A 21,049-nucleotide genomic window follows, 5' to 3' on the forward strand; every position below is an offset into this window, starting at 1 on the left:
TGTCTCTCAAAAATAAATAATCATTAAAAAAAATTTTTTTTTAATTTAAACCTCTAAAGAATAAAGAGTTTAAAAATTGAATTGTAGATATTGTTAATAACTCAGTTTTTCTGCTTATATGGCATGCCTAACTGAATTTTATCATCTTAAAAGTTAGTTCAGGAGGGGAGCCTAGGTGGCTCTGTGGGTTAGGCATCCGACTTCGGCTCAGGTCATGATCTCACAGTTTGTGGGTTTGAGCCCCGAGTCGGGCTCTATGCTGACTGCTGACAGCTGACAGCCTGGAGCCTGCTTCGGATTCTGTGTCTCCCACTCTCTCTGCCCCTCCCCCGCTCACACTCTGTCTCTCTCTCTCTCTAAAAAATGAATAAACGTTAAAAATTTTTTTTAATTAAAAAAATCCTCTCAATATTCTGATAGGCCTCTTGAGGGCACCCTTTGTCTCTCTGATTAGAATCACTGTTATAACCCACACTTTGTCTCTCTGATTAGAATTACTGTTATAAACCACACTGACAGTAATGTAGTAGGCTTTTTTCCTGTACTCACAATATAGTAGGAGATGAACAAAATATTTTGTATGGTATGGTAGAATGAGAAGTGGATGGAGAGCCAGGAAATTCTGGTCATGCCACTGGGTAGGTGTTTGTCTTGTGGCCAATTATTTAACTTGTTAGGTTTGTTTCTCACTTATGAAAGGAGGAATTTGGACCTAGTGAGGTACTTTGCATTTCTTTCTCTTTCTCTTTCTTCCTTCCTTCCTTCCTTCCTTCCTTCCTTTCTTTCTTTCTTTCTTTCTTTCTTTGTTTCTTTCTTTCTTTCTCTTTCCCTTTCTTTTCCTTCCTTCCTTCCTTCCTTCTTTCTTTCTTTCTTTCTTTCTTTCTTTCTTTCTTTCTTTCTCTCTTTCTCTCTTTCTCTCTTTCTCTCTTTCTCTCTTTCTTTCCTGTCTATTTATTTTGAGAGGGGGAGAGAGAATGCTAATCAGGGAGAGGGGTAGAGAGAGAGGGAGAGAGAATCCCAAGCAGGCTCCATGTTCAGCATGGAGCCCAACACGGGGCTCAATCCTTTGACCTTGAGATCGTGACCTGAACCGAAATCAAGAGTTGGACGCTTAACTGACTGAGCCACTCAGGTACCACTATTTCTTTTTTTTTTTAATCTTTATTATTTATTTTTGAGGGAGAGAGTGTGTGTGTGTGTATGTGTGCAGGCAGGGGAGGGGCAGAGATAAAGGGAGACAGAGAATCTCAAGCAGGCTCTGTGCTGACAGTACAAAGCCTGCCTCAGGGCTTGAACTCAGGAACTCAGGAACTGAGAGATCATGACCTGAGCCAAAATCAAGACTCGGGTGCTTAACTGACTAAGCCATCCCAATGCCCTGGTAATTTTCATTTTTTAAATTTTATGATTACAAGAATAAATACTTGAAAAATATATTAAATAATGGCAAATGCTTAGTATTTTAAAACCTATTTAGATAAATAAGAACACCAAGAAGCTCCAAGGAGATGAATGGACAAAGAAGACAGATAATTCATACCAGAATAAAAAGAAAAACTAAATAGCTCTGTCATGATCTCACGGTTTATAAGATTGAGCACCGTGTCAGGCTGTGCACTGGCAGCATGGAGCCTGCTTGGGATTGTTGGGATTGACTCCTTTTCTCTCTTTGCCTCCTGCCCCCACATGCGCTCTGTCTCTCTCTCTCAAAAGAAATAAACTTTTAAAAAAAATATTTAGGCAAACAAATGATCAAAAAACAAAGCAAAACCACTCAACAACATTTAATTGTTTTATGTATTTTCAATGAGGAGAATGAAGTTTGAGAAGCAGTATACTGCTTGTTGAACCACAGAGAAACTGACTGGTACTTACAGTGCTTATGGGCTGATTAATTTTTTAACATTTTTGGGAAAAGCCATACAAATGGTTGTTCCTTGTAATTTATACTTAGGAAACATTATGAAAGAAAAAGCCTCATTTTACAAATATACTAGTGACAAACTGGGAAGAATTGTTCAACAGTATGGAGGTAGTTGGATGAATTATATGATAAAATCAATTTAATAATGTTTTGGTTTTCATTAAAGTGAAGACCGTGTTGAAATAGAAAATGTCTATATTTCATTGAATCTCAGATTACATCATTTATAAGATGCCTTTATTTTATGAGCCATCAAGAAGGAAACACTCTAGCAGTTAAACTTTGACATAGTATCTGATGATAATGTAAATTGTTCATACCAAAAAAAGAAAAAAATTATATTTTACACTAGCTCCTTGATAATTTGACATGTCTGATAGCTATTCTCAAGAACTTGGCAATTTCTCCTCACTTTATATGTACTGCTTGGTATGAAATAGACCATCTTTTCAGATGTTACTTCACTAACAGAAGATAACACAGCTATGTTTATTTGTGGAAATCTTCCTTTCTTAGGTCATATAAAATTCCTTTTTTATCCCCTGAATAAAAATAGGAAACTACAGTCATTCTTCTCTCAATGCATTTTTGCTTCACTAATAATAAATTTATACTTCACTGCTCTGTTCTTTGCCTTTGTACATAAAAATATCACCTTTTGCATTATAACCTTTTTTAGAAACACTTTATGTTATGTTACATTACATTATGTTAGAGAGAGAGCACATAGGCAGGGGAGAGGGGCAGAGGGAGAGAGAGAAAGAATCGTAAGAGGCTCCGTGCTCCGCGCGGAGCCTGATGTGGGGCTCAGTCCCACAACCCTGGGATCATGACCTGAGCCAAAATCAAGAGTCGGATGCTCAACAGACTGAGCCTCCCAGGGCCCTAGAAACACTTTAAATGGCAGTTAAACTGAACATGAATAGGACAGTGTATGTAATGCAGTTGGTACAACATATCAGTAGCCATTCATAGGTTCACATGTAACCAAGCAGTGATGCTGCCTGGCTGCCACTGGTTGTAAGACACAGTGTGATTTCGGAGATGTTAAAATGCTAAAATGTATGAGTTTCTAAAATGATGAAATAAGGAAAAAAGTAAAAAGTTGTGCACTTTAATAATATTTAAAGTATGTGCTAATAGGGCGCCAAGCTGGCTCAGTTGGTAGAGCATGCGACTCTTGGTCTCAGGGTCATGAGTTCAAGCCCCATGTTAAAAAGAAATGTGTGTTGGGGCACCTGGGTGGCTCAGTTGGTTAAGCATCTGACTCTTGATCTCAGCTGAGGTGTTGATCTCAGCTCTGTGAGTTCAGGCCGGTCATGGGCTCCTTGTTGGATTTGGAGCCTACTTAAATTAGAAAAAAAAAAAAAAATGTGTGCTAATAGATAGAAGCAGATTATTTTTATTCTGTTTTTCAATATGAAGTAAAAGTTTATGTAACAAACATTCCTCATAAAAGAGTCACTTACTATAAAAATGTAAATTGAGGAGATTCTGTTCTTTAACAACATGGATAAGTAAATTTAGGGAAAACACAAATTTCTATAATGTATAATAAAATTTTATTATAAGTAGATTATTACATTTCTATTTTAGGAAACCCAAGGAAACACATTACATCTTTGAAGAAAGCTGTAGATATGACCTGCCATGGAGAACCATCTCTCTATAACTCATTAAGCATGGCTATGCAAACTCTAAAGTTGGTATTTTACATTTTTTTTATTTATAATTCATTTCAAGCTTTTTGAGTGAATTGAGATGATAATGTTTTGATATGTGTGTCCATAAACTGAGCTGTAACGAAACTCTTATTAAGAGAAATATCTAATGTCATTTATGATGTTTAGTGTGGTATTGATTTGTAATTTTTATTTTACATTTTAGCTGGTAAGATAGATTCTTAAAGATTTTAGAAAATATAACTAAAACTGTAGCAGTATTAGTACAAAGAAAATGTTGATGGAAAATGTTTTTTTGAAAATTGATTATATATGGAATTTAATGTGAAATTAATTGAGTTTGTTGTACATTTATTGACGTTTCTTGTTTTGTAGTATATCTGCAAATCAATAGCACACTTTTCCAGCAAGTTCAAGTATGTGGAATGTAGCTAAGGCCCTAATAGAAATATTCAGTTAGTATTAGCTCATATATTTTATTCCTGGATTGTCCGTCCTGGTTTTTGTACTTTTATATAATAGATATTTTTCTAGTTTTGAAGTAGGTGAGGAGGTAATACCCATATTAAAGGTAGGCACAATAGCAACATCCACAAATGAAATCAGCCCAACAATGAAGATAACAGGAAGCAAGCTAGAAATAACTGAAAAAATTGCCCCCCAAAAGCATACAAATCTGTTTAGTAGAGTGGAAAACAGCTCATCACATCTTAAAGTCCCATGAATTATTGTGTAACTGATACACAAAAATTACTGTTTGTGAGTATTGTGAGTCTGAATCAAATATGAGGTTAAATTATAGCCTTAAAAAAGAAGTATGTTGGGGTGCCTTGGTGGCTCAGTTGGTTAAGCATCTGACTCTTGATTTTGGCTCAGATTTTAAGATCAAGCCCCATGCTGGGTTCTGCGCTGGGTTCTGTGCTGGGTGTGGAGCCTGCTTAAGAGTCTTCGTCCCTCTCTCTCATGCTCTGTCTCCCTCAGCTCCTCCTCTGCTTGCTGTGCACTCTCAATAAATAAATAGATAGATAAACTGATCAATAAGTCAATCAATAAGTGTAAAAAAGAAGTATGTTACTGTTGTCAAGATACACCTTAAAGTCGATCTATATGGTATTTTCATACTTTCCAATGTACACTTTAGACTTTGTATGAAATGAATCTACTAGTTTGTAAGCTTCATGATGTCAGGAATGTTGTTTGGTCTTGCTTATTACTCTATCCCCAGAACCTAAAAACAGTATTCAGTCAGTATTTATGGAATGAATAAATGAATCAATTTTTTGTGTACCTAATTTTAGAAAAATTTACATTGACGTAGAGTATACTCGCAATTCATTCCTTTGCGGTGTTAAAACAATAGTCTAAATAAATAAACCACATATACTATTTTTTCTAGGTAAATTAATCTACTCCTAATTGGAATATGTTTTATCTTTCTGTAGACACATGCCTGGACATACAAGTAGAGAAGTGCTAATCATCTTTAGCAGCCTCACAACTTGTGATCCATCTAATATCTATGATCTAATCAAGGTAGAATCAGTACATTTCTTTATAATAAAAGCCAGAGGAGAATTCTGTAGTGAATTTATTACTAGTTTTCAGAAACTTGTTTTTCAAGCACATTAATTCTTGCATGTTTTTTTTCTTCCCCCCCAAATGCTCCATTTACGTGGATTTTATGAAGACCCTAAAGGCAACTAAAATTAGAGTGTCTGTTATCGGATTGTCTGCAGAGGTTCGGGTTTGCACTGTACTCGCTCGTGAAACTGGTGGTATATATCTAGAATCTTCAGTATTTATTCATAATCACCATGTAAGAAATAACAATTGATTAATTAAATTAGGATGTTTTCAGGGCGCCTGGGTGGCTCAGTCAGTTGGATGTCCAATTCTTGATCTCAGCTCAGATCATGATCTCACAGTTCGTGAGGTAGAGCCCTGCGTGGGGCTCTGCCCTGGTAGCATGGAGATTGCTTGGGATTCTCTGTCTCTCTCTCTCTGTCTCTCTCTCTCTGTCTCTCTCTCTCTCTGGCCTTCCCCTGCTCTTTCTCTGACTCTCTCTCGAATTAAATAAATAAACATGGGAAAAAATTATAAATTAGGATATTTTCATGCTACTAAATTTGAATCACTTCATGTCCTGAAGTCTGTAATATGTATAGTCATCTTAAATGTATTATTGGGGCGCCTGGGTGGCGCAGTCGGTTAAGCGTCCGACTTCAGCCAGGTCACGATCTCGCGGTCCGTGAGTTCGAGCCCCGCGTCGGGCTCTGGGCTGATGGCTCAGAGCCTGGAGCCTGTTTCCGATTCTGTGTCTCCCTCTCTCTCTGCCCCTCCCCCGTTCATGCTCTGTCTCTCTCTGTCCCAAAAATAAATAAACATTGAAAAAAAAAAATTAAAAAAAAAAAAAATGTATTATTGATTCTGTAAGATATCATTTCAAAATGCAAGAACTTTTTAGTAGTTATGGCAGTATTTAGAGGAAGTGTTATGACTCTTGAAATGCTAGAGATTTCACTAATGTGTAATACTTTGTAAAGATCTTAGGGGCGCCTGGGTGGCTTAGTTGGTTAAGTGTCCGACTCTTGATCTTGGCTCAGGTCATGGTCTCACTGTTTATGGGATCGAGCCCTGCATCAGGCTTTGCCTGCTTGGGATTCTTTCTCCCTTCTTTTCTCTCTGCCCGTTCCTTGCTCAACCTCTCTCTCTCTCTCTCTCTCAAAATAAATAAATAAAACATTTAAAATAATAATAATAAAGATCTTATAACTTGGCTCTAATTAAATTGTAATTATAGTTATTCCTAGAGAAGTCAATTTAGAGATGTCAGTTAAACGAGGTTTTTGAAAAATGATGATTTAACTTAAATACTTAATTTTGAAATGTACATTTTCAGATGGTATAACTTACAGAATTACGTAGAAATTACAATTGATACTCATATGTGGAAAGCTGATTTTTTTTTTCTTTTACTTTTCGTCTTCCTAGGCACATACCATGTTATCTTAGATGAAAGCCATTACAAAGAATTGCTGACACATCATGTCAGTCCTCCACCTGCTAGCTCAGGTTCTGAATGCTCACTTATTCGTATGGGTAAGTGTTTATTTTATGTTGTTGTAAAATGGATATTTAAAAATGACTGGGGTCAAATTAGACTTGCTGTTTTCATTTGTACAAGTTTATTTTAATGCTTAAGAATTTATTTCTTTTAACTTAAATGTTTTATAATTAGAGAAAATTATCCTGTTGAAGCAATCTTGGAAAGTACAAAGAAGTTAAAAGAAAACTAAAACCGGGGTGCCTGGGTGGCTCAGTCGGTTAAGTGTCCAACTTCGGGTCAGGTCATGATCTCACAGTTCATGGGTTTGGGCCCTGTGTGGGGCTCTGTGCTGACAGCTCAGAGCCTGGAGCCTGCTTCAGATTCTGTGTCTCCCTCTCTCTCTCCCTCTCCCCCATTCACTCTCTGTCTTTCTCTTTCTCTCTCTCTCTCTCTCTGTACCTCAAAAATAAATAATAAAACATTAAAAAAAATAATAAAACCGTCTGTTGTCCTGTCACAACAGCCATTACTGATTTCGTTTTATTTTTAAAGCTAGAAAGGTACAAAGACACTGCATTTATAGAAAAATTCTTATTGTGTTAAGAAATTTAAAAGATAAGCTACAAAATTCTTTGTACTGTTTGATCAAAGCTATGTAATACAAACATCAAACACAGAAGGTTGCAGGGAGGTACATCACATTGTTTAAAAGGGATTTTGGGGGGTTGCACCTGGCTGCCTTAGTTGGTAGAACCTGTGAGTCTTGATCTCAGGGTTATAAGTTTGAGCCCCACTGTAAGTGTAGAGATTACTTAAAATAAAATCTTTTAAAATAAATAAAGTAAAATATTTTTTTAAAGGGATTTTTTTTCAAGAAAAGAAGAATGATGGGTTTCTTATCGTCTAAAACAATTTTTCGTTTTCTTATATTTTCCACAACTTTTATAATGAACACTTATCATGTTTACAATGGAAAAAGGCATAAACTTTTTAAGTATGAGAAAGAATTTCTTTATACATTTTTTTAAAGTTTATTTATTTATTTTGATAGAGAGAACGAGATGGGGAGGAGCAGAAGAGAGAGGGAGAGACAGAATCCCAAGCAGACTCTGCACTATCAGCATGGAGCCTGACGTGGGGCTTGAACTCATGAACTGGTGAGATCATGACCTGAGCTGAAATAAAGAATTGGATGCCTGACTGAGCCACCCATCCTCTGTCTCCCTGCCCCTCCCACGTATATGTGCTCGCTCGCTCTCTCTCTCTCTCAAACATTAAAAAATAAAGTTAGGAGCGCCTGGGTGGCTCAGTCGGTTAAGCACCCGACTTCAGCTCAGGTCACGATCTCACAGTCCGTGAGTTCGAGCCCCGCGTCTGGCTCTGGGCTGATGGCTCAGAGCCTGGAGCCTGCTTCTGATTCTGTGTCTCCCTCTCTCTCTGCCCCTCCCCCGTTCATGCTCTGTCTCTCTCTGTCCCAAAAATAAATAAACGTTAAAAAAAAAAAAAAAAATTTTTTTAAATAAAGTTAAAAATAAAAATGTTTATTATTTATTTTGAAAGAGCATAAGTAAGCGCTTGCAAATGCCACTGGGTAAGGGTCAGAGAGAGAGAAACACAAGCAGGCTCAGTGTTGTAGCGCAGAGCCCATGGGGCTCAATCCCAGGAACCATGAGATCATGAACTGAGAAATCAAGAGTCAGAGGCTTAAGTGACTGAGTCACCTAGGTGCCCTTTGATTTTTTTTATTTTGTTGTGTTTTTAAAAAAAAAAAAGGGGCGCCTGGGTGGCGCAGTCGGTTAAGCGTCCGACTTCAGCCAGGTCACGATCTCGCGGCCCGTGAGTTCGAGCCCCGCGTCAGGCTCTGGGCTGATGGCTCAGAGCCTGGAGCCTGTTTCCGATTCTGTGTCTCCCTCTTTCTCTGCCCCTCCCCCGTTCATGCTCTGTCTCTCTCTGTCCCAAAAATAAATAAACGTTGAAAAAAAAAAATTTGAAAAAAAAAATAAAAAAAAAAAAATTTTAATGTTTATTTATTCTTGAGAAAGACAGCGTGAGTGGGGAGGAGCAGAGAGAGAGAGACACAGAATCCAAAGCAGGCTCCAGGCTCTGAGCTCTCAGTGCAGAGCCTGATGCAGGGCTCGAACTCACTGACTGTGAGATCATGACCTGAGCTGAAATCAGCTGCTCAACTGACTGAAGCACCCAAGCACCTCTTGTTTCCTTTGCTAATACACATTTTTTAACTGTTAGTGAGATGGAATGCTTTTCTGTCTTTTTTTAGTCCATTTCTAGTACTGGTCAACCTCTCCTGTTTCCTTATCTGTAAAATGATGTGTATATCTCGTGTGTTGCAACAATTAACGTAATACACTTAAAGCATACAGAATAATACTTGACATAAACAGTTAATATATTTTAAATGTTATGGTTGGGTAATTTTTTTTTATTTACTGATAACATTTCTTTAGCCCATTTTAAAGTTATCTAAACTTATAATAACGTATTCTTCAAATTGATTTGTTAGAGCCATTTAAGAATATCAACCCATTTTTGTCACCTGCCACAAATATTTTTTCATTTGGCCATTTACCTTTACCTTTACTTGTTTTGATCTGTAGATAGACTTAAATTTTTTATGTAATGAAATATGTTTTTTTATGGTTTCTGCCTCTCTTGGACTTGTTTTCAGAATTTAAAAATATGTATGGAGGGGGACCTGGGTGCCTCATGTTAGCCTCCAACTCTTGATTTTGGCTCAGGTCATGATCTCATAGTTGCATGACATTTAGCCCCACATCGGGTTCTGCACTGACAGCATGGAGTCTGCTTGGGATTTTCTCTCTCCCTGTATCTCTACTCCTCTCCTGCTTGTGCTCGCTTGCTTTTTCTTTCTCTCTCAAAATAAAGAAGTAATCATTAAAAAAAGAAAAAAGAACTTCCTTAAAAAAATATGTATGGAAAGCAAATTACATGGGTTTGGGCATTCCAAAATTTAAACATAGAAGTATATTCTTATATAAAATGAAAGTGGACAGCTATGTAATAGACTTCTCAATTGTGTCAGAAGTATTTAAAAATTACAAACATTTTCTTTTTAAAAAGCAGCACGTGTTGTTACTGAATTAGAAAATTATAAACTTAGGATCTACGGCCATATGTATGGACCGATCTTTCCCCCATATTCTCAACTTTTAATTTTTTTATAATCTGGTATTACTATACATACTATAATAAGCATTCTAAAAGGCAGGAGAGAGAACTTTTGTACAACTTTGTGGGCTTTCTGGTAGGAACATTTTTAGCTTCCTAGTCCTAGAATTTTGCTATGTGCTTGGAAAAAGAAAGTAATACATTTTCTTCTATGAAGGATTTCCTCAGCATACCATTGCTTCTCTGTCTGATCAAGATGCAAAACCCTCTTTCAGCATGGCGTAAGTAAAAACTTTGAAACTGTCAGTGATGATGTTTTTACGTTTTAAATTCCTTCCTATAAGTTATAAGTTAAAAAAAAAAACCGCTAAAGTTATATGGGCTTGCAGTGTATTGGCTTTTGTAAAAGGTTACCTTCTATATAGCTATAACAAGGAGTGAGGACTATCTCCTTTACTCCTGTGGAGTAATCTTCAGGATATATTATTAGGTAAAACAGCAAAGTAGAGAAAAGTGTATAGTATACTGCCAGTCCTCTAAGATGAAGGCGGAGATTTGACTAGATATACAGTATGTTTATATTAATGATAAAAAGACTAATGAAATAAAAAGTAAACACTAAAAAAATGTTTACCTGAGCAGTGTGTAGAGAAAGGCAAAGGGATGGCCCCTAGACTTTTCTGAACATACCTTGTTTTAACTGTAGAACCTTATATTTTACATAATTATAAAGCAAAGTTAAAATAATTCTTAAAAATCACAAGTAAGACTTGTGTCTCCAGCTATAAAGGTACCATAGGGACTGAATTTACTTTTCTCCCTCCTGCCAGACAAAACATATAACACAATGATTTTCAGACATGGACAACAGACAGTGCAGGTAAATGATCCCTGAAAGAAGGGAAACAAATGAGGTGAGCCCTGTGAGTGCAGCTTACTGCCTAGAAGAAATATCTAGGCTGCATTGTAGGAGGGGAAACCCACACAGAGCCTGGAGGTCTTGATCAGTTGAAGAAACAAAGTTCAGAGTTTGGGGAGGCTCAAATGGCTATAATTTTCTAGGCACAGTACTAGAAAGTAAAGGGCTGTACAGAGAACTCTTGGGATTGCAGGGACTTCCCTGGAGTCATCAGCTGAGTTATGATTATCCCACTCCTATGACTGCTACTAGAGGCCCAGGAAAGAACCACTAAAGAGGAACAGGCAGCATAGTCACTGGAGCTCACACGGGGCAGGGAATATTTCATGTTCTCACAGTCATTGTGGAGAAACCTTTTAACAATGGGCATTGAACAGTGTTCACAGCAATGGAACCAAATTAATTCCAGACTAACAGCTATTATGGACAGCCTAATGAACTAAAAAGCAAGTTTTGAACAGATCAAACTATTTCCAAGTATATTCTAGAATATTCTATACTTCATTTCCAAGTACATTCTAGAAAAAGCCCCATTATATTTAAGGGAATACCAGAAAAATCCAGCACCTAAAACAAAATAAAATTCATAATGCCTGGCAGCCAATCAAAAATGACCAGGCCTGCAAAGAAGTATGAAAATATCACCCATAACAAGGAGAAAATCATTGAACAGAAACATATCCAGAAACAACACAGTTATTGGAATTAGTGGTTAAGGTGTTAAAACAGCTATTTCAAAAAAGACCCAAATCAAAGTTCTAGACACAAATGTCTGAGATGAGAAATACCCTGGATAGGATTAACAGCAGATGAGTCCCTGAAGAAGAAAACACGAGTGAATTCAAATACCTTACTGCAAATTGGGGTGCCTGGCTGACTTAAGTCAGTAGAGCATACGACTCTTTATGTCGGAGTTGTGAGTTTGAGCCCCATGTTGGGTGTAGAGATTACTTTTTAAAAAACCCAGAAAACAAAGACATTAATGCACACTATTCAAAACAAATGCAGAGAGAAAAAAAGGTAAAGAATGAACCTTGTGTAAGTAAACTATGAAACAACTTCAAGATTTTACAGCGTAGGATACTTTCTTTTGCTGTAACCATTCACATTGTCATATATCATTTTAAAAGTAATGTTTCCTCCCACAGGCACTTGGATAGCAACACTGAGCCAGGACTTACATTAGGAGGGTATTTCTGCCCACAGTGTCGAGCAAAGTACTGTGAACTTCCAGTTGAATGTAAAATCTGTGGTAAGAAACGAACTCTCCTTTATCCAGTAAATTAATCTTTAAAAGCTTCTTACATATATTGCTATTAAAGTAAATGTTAGTATTAAGCTCTGCCTATGTTTCTGGATTTAATGTGTGAGAAGAGTATATTTTTTAATTGAATGCTCAGTACTTCATTTCTAAGAATAACCATGGCATTCTAGAACAGTTTTCTGATTCTCTTTCTGAAATGAGTATGTTCTTTAAAGGCATTGCAGTAGATCTGGTAGATGTTTTTGCAGCTCTTACTTTCTTTTTAAAAAAAAAAAATTTTTTTTAATGTTTATTTATTTTTGACAGAGAGAGAGAGAGAGAGAGACATAGCATGAGTGGGGAAGGGGCAGAGAGAGAGGGAGACACAGAATCTGAAGCAGGCTCCAGGCTGTCAGCACAGAGCCCGATGTGGGGCTCAAACTCACGGACCACGAGATCATGACCTGAGCTGAAGTCCGATGCTCAACCGACTGAGCCACCCAGGCGCCCCACAGCTCTTACTTTCATTGTTTCATTTATAAGTTGGCTAATGGCCAAGAGAGGTCACACAATTAGTGACAGAAGTAAGACTCCATCCTGGAATCTCCTTTTTAAGAGACATGTAAATAAAGAAATGAATACCAGCAGTCCTAAAAAAAAAATACCTTGAAAATATTTAGCCTATCATTTCACATTTTAGCCATTGTCTGTTTTTTTTTTTTTTTTTTAACATTTATATATTTTTGAGAGAGAGACAGAGTGTGAATGGGGGAGGAGCAGAGAGAGAGGGAGACACAGAGTCCGAAACAGGCTTCTAGCTGTGAGATGTCAGCACAGAGCCTGACACGGGGCCCAAACTCACGATCCGGGAGATCATGACCCGAACTAAAGTTGGATGCTTAACCGACTAAGCCACCCAGGTGCCCCTCAGCCATTGTCTTAATGAGGTTTGGGCTATTAAATATGACTCTGTGTTTTATTTGTTAGGTCTTACTTTGGTGTCTGCTCCCCATTTGGCACGGTCTTATCATCATTTATTTCCTTTGGATGCTTTTCAAGAGATTCCTCTAGAAGAACATAATGGAGACAGGTATATGAGTTTTGATTAATTTATATCTATTATATGTGGCAATGTTTGAATGCATTGTTACTACATATAAAAAGATAGCCATATTAATTTGGGCAAGATTACTTCTGATACAGAGAATAAGATGGTAGAATGCCTTTGTTATGACTGAATTGACTCATTATTAGAGAGATCTGGATTTCCAGAAATTAATTTTCCTAAACCCATCTATATATAGTAAGTGTAGTTGTATGCTGATATATCAGCTCTCCAAAACAACAAAAAAGCCCTGATTTGTAGCCTTAGCCAGTTTCTGTGGTGTAAAACCAAAGGATTTATCCAGAAGGTCTAATACTGTGGTCTAATGTTCTTTAGCTATTTCTTTCCTAAAAGTTATTTTCTACTTTTGAAGGACAGAACTTGGTGGATTGAAACGGATTGCCAAGTGCCTAACATAGTTAGGAAATATAGACCCACACTAAAGTTTATTGTTGTGAAATTTTAGAATATGCACAAAATACTAACTGTAAGCATTTCTGGAGAGGGAAAGTTAGGTTACATAATCTGGAATTAAAATTATTTTGCTTTTCAGCAATACTGGATGCTGCCAGGGAGCAGTTTCCATCAAAATTTGGAGTGACAATTGTTACCAACCTAAATTACATACCTGGCAAACTTATCAAGTAAATGTAGGTAGAATAAACACATTTTCAGACTTGTAAGGCCGCAAAACAAGACTTTCTGGGGAAGTTGTGGAAGAGATGGTTCAAAGGAACTGAGAAAGAGAATAACCAGAAGAGAATAGGAATATTTATCTAAAGAAAGCCCTAGGATGATGCTAAGGGGAGATTACAGAATGACACTTGTGTATCAGATATGGAGAATAAATAATCCAGTTTGGAGAAGGTCTGAATGCTCCAGCCAGGAGAGATGTCACCTGGAGGACGAATTCCTGATGGAGGCGAACATAGAGAAGGCTTTGAGACTTCTCAGGGAAAGGTTGGGGCTGAGTTGGTGATAATTACGTAGAAAACTAAGGTTGTGGACCACAATATAGTTATTAACTCCAGGAAGAAAAATATTTTTTTAAGTTTATTTAGTTATTTTGAGAGAGAGGGAGAGAATCTGCTCTCAGAGTCCCATGCAGGGTTCTATCTCACAAACCATGAGGTCACGACCTGAGCTGAAATCAAGAGGAGTCAGATGCTTAACCAATTGAGCCACCCTGGTGCCTCCAGCAAGAAAATATTTTTTTAATGTGCTTTATTATTATTTTCTAAATGTTTATTTCTGAGAGACAGAGCACGAGCAAGGTCGGAGGGGAGCAGAGAGAGAGGGAGAAACAGACTCCAAAGCAGGCTCCCCGCTCTGAGCTGTGAGCACAGAGCCCAACGTGGGGCTCAAACCCATGAACCACCAGATCATGACCTGAGCCAAAGTCAGAAGCTTAACCAACTGAGCCATCGAAGTGCCCCAAGAAATATTTTGAAGAAGAGTTTCATTACATGACTCAGCTGAATATGTTTATGTAGTCATAATAAAACCAAACATTTAATATTGTTCTATTCAAAATTATTTCCTTACGTAGAAAGAATTGAGAATTAGTTGTGTGTATACATGCTGTTGGTTCAAGAAGGTTGAAAGAGAATTAAATTCTCATCTTCCATAGTAGGAGGTCTATATCCAATGCCAGAAAAAAACGAGATCTCACTGTAAGCGTAGGTAACTATCAAACAGTTAAAAGTTTTGCAAGTGGGGAACTGGAAATGAAGTGGGGGTGGATGGGGAGAGGGCCTCTATTTTTTTGTAGTAAGGTTTTGTTTTTCTTTTTTTTTTTAAGTTCATTTATTTATTTTGAGAGAGAGAGAGAGAGGCACAGAGAGAGAGAATACCAAGCAGGTTCTGCACTGTCAGCACAGAGCCCAACACTGGGCTTGAAATTCGGGAACCACGAGATCATAACCTGAGCCAAAGTCAGTTGCTTAACTGACTGAGTCACCCAGGTGCCCTGAACTTTTTCTTTTTTTTTTTTTAAGTCTATTTATTTATTTTGAGAGAGAGAGAGAGAGAGAGAGTCAGAGGGAGAGAGGTAAAGAGAAGCCCAAGCAGGCTCCATGCTATGAGCATGGTGCCCAGCACAGGGCTGGAACTCACAAACCCTGAGGTCGTGAGTCTAAATCAAGAGTCAGATGCCAGAGCCACCCAGGTGCCCCCGTTTTGGGATCTTGTAACTCTTTAAACCATTCCTTGAAAATTAATCACTTAGGCATCCACACATAAATTAATTTCTCTTCTGTCCACCTAGAATTGTACCAGCTGTCTGCTGTCTTCAGGAGAGTTGCAAAATAGTCACTCAGATTATTTTCTGTAGGGCTTAATTCCCTGGCAGAATCCCAGTAGGAAAGGTGTGTTCGTATTTAACCTTGATGAAAATAAAATTAAAAATTTCTTACGACTTTAATTTATTTTTTATTTTTTAGCCAAAACAATTTTTTATTGAAGTATAATTGACATAGATCCTGTTATTTTCAGGTGTACATCATAGTGATTCAATTTTCTTTTCCAGTTGATATATAATTATGTATATAATTGTATAAAATATAATGAAGTACATATATATTTTTTCAAGTTACCTAACATAGAGTGTATATGGTGTGCTCTTGGCTTCGGTTGTAGATTCCTGTGGTTCATCACTTCCATGCCACAGCCAGTGCTTCCTCCCAACAAGTGCCCTCCTCAGTACCCATCACCCATTCCCTATCCCCCACTCCCTTCCACCTTCCATTTGTTCTCTTTAAAAGTCTCTTATGGTTTGCCTCCCTCTCTGTAACTATATAGATATATATTTTTTTCTTACCCTTCTCCCATGGTCTTCTGTTAAGTTTCTCAACTTCCTCCTATGGGTGAAAACATGATACCTGTCTTTATCTGAAAAATTAAAAATTTTTTAAGGTAGAATTTTGCTTTGTGAGATGACCTTGGGGCTATAGAATTTTCTTAAATTATTGGTATTCTTGATTCTGTCTTTCTCATAAAAGTCATATGTAAAGATAATTACTTATTATTTACAGGATTCTTGTTACTGAGATTTTGCCGAACTGTATTAACAAGTGAGTTCCTAACAAATAATTCTTAAACTTTCTTTTTCAGATTTTGTTATGGATGTCAGGGGGAATTAAAAGACCAGCACGTAAGTTCATGTGCTTTCTAAATGCTAAGTATTGTCTAAGAAATACTGAGGAAATAGCATTAGAAGTTTACAGTATATTATTAAAAACCAGGCTCTTATCAGGTTATCCCTCAGAAGGGATAACAGTAGGTAGAGGATAAATGGAAGTAAATTAGTTTAAATAGGGGCACCTAGGTGGCTCAGTTGGTTGAGCATCTGATTTCAGCTCAGATCATGATTTCACCAGTTCATGAGTTTGAGCTCTGCATCAGACTCGCTGCTGTCAGCACAGAGCCCTCTTCAGATCCTCTGTCCCCCTCTCTTTCTGACCCCGACCCCCCCAATCATGCTCTCTTTCTCTCTCTCCCAAAAATAAATAAAATTTTAAAAAATTAGTTTTTTTTTTTTATATTTCTCCATTCTAGTTTTCCTGTAATAATATTTTAGTACTTTAAACTGTCTTTAGTTTGCAAGCTAAAATGCATTTAGATGGAAAGTATTAAAAGTTTTTTCTCCATACCTTACTTTAGGCTCTGTCACAGTGTACTTTGAAGTTACCATTTAAGGTGGTTTCAGACCAGAGGTTGTTCCCCGATTGTGCCAATTAGAAAATATTTTCAAAAATTTTGAAGGGTGCAATTTGAATGTATACACTGATGTAAAGATGCAGATAAGATCAGTGTGTAGTTTTATTTTTATTGGTAATGTGTCCATATTTAAAACTGTACTTTATACACTGTATAAAATATTAGTTGGCAGGATTGCTTGCTTGTTTTACTCTCATATTTGATAAAACAATTTTATTAATTTTTGCGTGCCTCTGACATTGGTAGCTTCATCCTCATTATAACCACCATTGAATCTTTTGACTTTTTTTTGGACGGGGAGTGGGTTTGATTCTTAACAGTTTTTTTGCTACAAGCTATGATGCAAGGAACATCTGGTACATATTTCTTTCTGCATATACACAGTGGTTTCTCTGGGGACTCAGAACAGAAATTGTTAGGTCAAAGGGTATTCATATTCAGCACTCATATTTGACATTTTAATATATGCTACCAGACTGTCCTTCTGAAGGTCTGAACTTAGACTATACTGTTAAATGTGCTTTTTTTTTTTAATTTTTTTTTTTTTTTTTAATTTATATCTAAGTTAACATATAGTGCAACACTAATTTCAGGAGTAGATTCCTTAATGCCCCTTACCCATTTAGCCCATCCCCCCTCCCACAACCCCTCCAGCAACCCTCAGTTTGTTCTCCATATTTATGAGTCTCTTCTGTTTTGTCCCCCTCCCTGTTTTTATGTTATTTTTGTTTCCCTTCCCTTATGTTCATCTGTGCTGTATCATAACATCCTCATATGAGTGTAGTCATATTGATATTTGTCTTCCCCTAACTAATTTCACTTAGCCTATTACCCTCTAGTTCCATCCACGTAGTTGCAAATGGCAAGGTTTCCTTCTTTTTGATTGCTGAGTAATTTTATATATATATATATATATATATATATATATATATATATATATATATATATACACACCACATCTTCTTTATCTTCTTTATCCATTCATCCGTCGATGGACATTTGGGCTCTTTCCATACTTTGGCTATTATTGATAGTGCTGCTATAAACATTGGGGTGCATGTGTCCCTTCAAAACAGCACACCTGTATCCCTTGGATAAATACCTAGTAGTACAATTGCTGGGTAATAGGGTAGTTCTATTTTTAGTTTTTTGAGGAACCTCCATACTGTTTTCCAGAGTGGCTGCACCAGCTTGCATTCCCACCAACAATACAGAAGAGATCCTCTTTCTCCACATCCTTGACAACATCTGTTGTTGCCTGAGTGGTTAATGTTAGCCATTCTGACATGTGTGAGGTGGTATCTCATTGTGGTTTTGATTTGTATTTCCCTGATGATGAGTGATGTGGAGGGAGCATTTTTTCAGGTGTCAGTTGGCCATCTGGATCTCTTCTTTGAACAAGTGTCTGTTCATGTCTTTTGCCCATTTCTTCACCAGATTATTTGTTTTTTGGGTGTTGAGTTTGATAAGTTCTTTATAGATTTTGGATACTAAGCCTTTATCCGTTATGTTGTTTGCATATATCTTCTCCCATTATGTTGGTTGCTTTTTAGTTTTGCTGATTGTTTCCTTCACTGTGCAGAAGCTTTTTATTTTCATGAGGTCCCAATAGTTCATTTTTCCTTTGATTTCCCTTGCCTCCAGAGACGTGTTGAGTAAGAAGTTGCTGTGGCCAAGATCAAAGAGGTTTTTGCCTGCTTTCTCCTCAAGGATTTTGATGGCTCCCTGTCTTCCATTTAGGTCTTTCATCCATTTTGACTTTATTTTTGTCTGTGGTGTAAGAAAGTGGTCCAGGTTCATTTTTCTGCATGTCACTGTCCAGTTTTCCCAGCATCACTTGCTGAAGAGACTGTTTTTATTCATTGGATATTCTTTTCTGCTTTGTCAAAGATTAGTTGGCCATATGTTTGTGGGGCCATTTCCAGGTTCTCTCTTCTGTTCCATTGATCTTAGCATCTATTTTTGTGCCATCATTTGACTGTTTTTAAGAACATATCTTTACTTGTATACTTTTTGAGATTTAGTAATTTTTTTATCTGTGTATGGTGCTGCCTTGGTAATTTTACTCCATGGCACAAGTATCCCTATATGAAATACTGATAGAATTATAGATTTTTAAATTTTATCTTATTGGTGTCTTTTCCCATATTAAGTAGTTCAATAGTTAAGTAAAAGGGGAATATAATTTGTGCAGTTGTGAGGTCATTCCCTAGCAATAACTAAATCTGTGTTACAATTTTGTGCTTTTCTTTTTATTTTTTTTTAAGATTTTTTTTTTAAGTTTATTTATTTTGAGGGAGAGAGGGAGAGAGAGAATCCCAAGCAGGCTTTGCACTGACAGCTGTGTCATATCAGTTAAGTTATCTCGAGGGAGAAAGAGAGACAGGGAGAGAGAGAATCCCAAGTGGTCTCTGCCATGACAGCCCAGAGCCCTGGGTGTTTAATCCGTGAGATCATGACCTGAGCTGAAATCAAGAGTTGGACACTTAACCGACTGAGCCACCCAGGTGCTCCCATGCTTTTCTTTTTATTCGCATCAGAGAAATGACCATTCTAAGCATTTGAAACCAGCACTACTTTCAAGTTCATGTGTCTTCCCCAGACATTTACATAAAATGAAGCAATTGACAGTGTCTTACAACACAACAGACTGTAATGAGTCAAAACAAAGTAATTTTTTGATTTCTAAGGAATAGGGTTTTTTTTGGAAAAATAATCACCTGAGATTTGAGAATAAATAATACAGTGGAAATAATAGATAGGTGGGCGGGGCAAATTGATAAGGATAATTGCAAATTGATAATGGAAGAGCAAAGCAGTGTGAATGTCTTCTAGCTATGCTGCACTTAACTCTGGGAAACTATTTTTTAAAATCTCTTTTCTTCTTTTCACTGCAGGTCTATGTTTGTGCTGTGTGCCAAAATGTTTTCTGTGTGGACTGTGATGTTTTTGTTCACGATTCTCTCCACTGCTGTCCTGGCTGTATTCATAAGATTCCAACTTCTTCAGGGATTTGATTCCAGCATATAGTGCACATTGTATGTGTTAAGAGGACATCTGCAACTGTAAATGAAATGATCCTTTAAAAGAAGTTCCAGTTAAAATATGAAGGCCAGTTTGAAAGGAAAATATGATTTAAGAAGCTTTTTGCTGAGAAAATAAGGGATTGGAGCACCTGGCTAGTTCCGTTGGAAGAGAATGAGACTCTTGATCTCAAGGTTCTGAGTCTGAGCCCCATGTTGGATTACTAAAAGATAAAATAAACTTAAAAAAAAAAGTAAAAAATAAAATGTAGGATTTTATTACATTTTAAAATTTATGTCTTGTCATAGAAATGCCCAGATTTCAATAGTACTTTACTCAATTTTGTTTTCTATTATTTTGAGTTAACAATGTTTTCAGTCATTATACATTATTGTATTTAAGTTATTTACAATTATTAAATTGATATGACAGTTTTACTGCCTTATAATTAAAGTAAATGAAGAATCTATAGTTTATTTTTATTCAATTTTCGTGTAAAAAGAAAAGTATAAGTGTGAATTCACTGAGATTCGTCTCACATGAAGCAGTAGTTAGGGGCGCCTAGGTGGCTCAGTTGATTAAGTGTCCAGCTTTGACTCAGGTCATGATCTCGTGGTTCATGGGTTCAGGCCTTGCATCGGGCTGGCTCTGTGCTGCCAGCTTGGAGCCTGGAGCCTGCTTCGGATTCTGTGTCTCCTCTCTCTGCCCCTCCCCCTCTCACATTCTGTCTCTCAGAAATCAATAAATGTTAAAAAAATTAAAAAAGAAAATTAAGCAGTAGTTAGGAAATTATTACTGCTACACCCACCTGAGGGGTTTCTTTAGGCTTAACTAAACAATTAGAATATAATTACAGAATTCATGCATCTAAAATTATTTATAGCTATGACCAAAAGGGGTCTTTTTTTTTTTTTTTAATGTTTATTTATTTTTTACAGAGAGAAAGACAGAGCATGAGTGGGGAAGGGGTAGAGAGAGAGGGAGACACAGAATCGGAAGCAGGCTCCAGGCTCTGAGCTGTCAGTACAGAGCCCGACGTGGGGCTCGAACTCATAGGCCGCGAGATCGTGACCTGAGCCGAAGTCGGACGCTCAACCGGCTGAGCCACCCAGACGCCCCAAAAGGGGTCTTTTTAAGTTTAAACATTCAAACTTAAAAGATTACCATGGCCACATGGTATACTCAAAAGAGATAATAAATGGGAACAGCGGGCTGCCAGTAGGACAGTGTCCAGCAGTCCTT

The 21,049-nt window shown here is 37.1% G+C and overlaps 1 protein-coding gene across 3 annotated transcripts in view; it reads left to right on the forward strand.

The window, feature by feature from the left end:
- LOC123580918 (general transcription factor IIH subunit 2) overlaps window positions 1-20,276 on the forward strand; it is a 36,374-nt gene extending 16,098 nt beyond the window's left edge. For 2 of the 3 annotated variants that reach the window (XM_045446369.1, XM_045446380.1), the window contains exons 8-16: window positions 3,521-3,626; window positions 5,049-5,139; window positions 5,294-5,381; window positions 6,598-6,705; window positions 10,017-10,080; window positions 11,867-11,970; window positions 12,949-13,051; window positions 16,178-16,217; window positions 19,681-20,276. In XM_045446369.1, coding sequence (XP_045302325.1) covers window positions 3,521-3,626; window positions 5,049-5,139; window positions 5,294-5,381; window positions 6,598-6,705; window positions 10,017-10,080; window positions 11,867-11,970; window positions 12,949-13,051; window positions 16,178-16,217; window positions 19,681-19,800 — 824 coding nt within the window. In that variant the 3' untranslated portion in view covers window positions 19,801-20,276. The remainder of the gene's footprint in view (window positions 1-3,520; window positions 3,627-5,048; window positions 5,140-5,293; window positions 5,382-6,597; window positions 6,706-10,016; window positions 10,081-11,866; window positions 11,971-12,948; window positions 13,052-16,177; window positions 16,218-19,680) is intronic. The other variant, XM_045446389.1, reaches the window with a different exon arrangement.
- Window positions 20,277-21,049: the final 773 nt, after the last annotated feature.

The sequence above is a fragment of the Leopardus geoffroyi genome, chromosome A1 (assembly GCF_018350155.1).
Source record: "Leopardus geoffroyi isolate Oge1 chromosome A1, O.geoffroyi_Oge1_pat1.0, whole genome shotgun sequence".
In the NCBI taxonomy this organism is placed as follows: Eukaryota; Metazoa; Chordata; class Mammalia; order Carnivora; family Felidae; genus Leopardus; species Leopardus geoffroyi.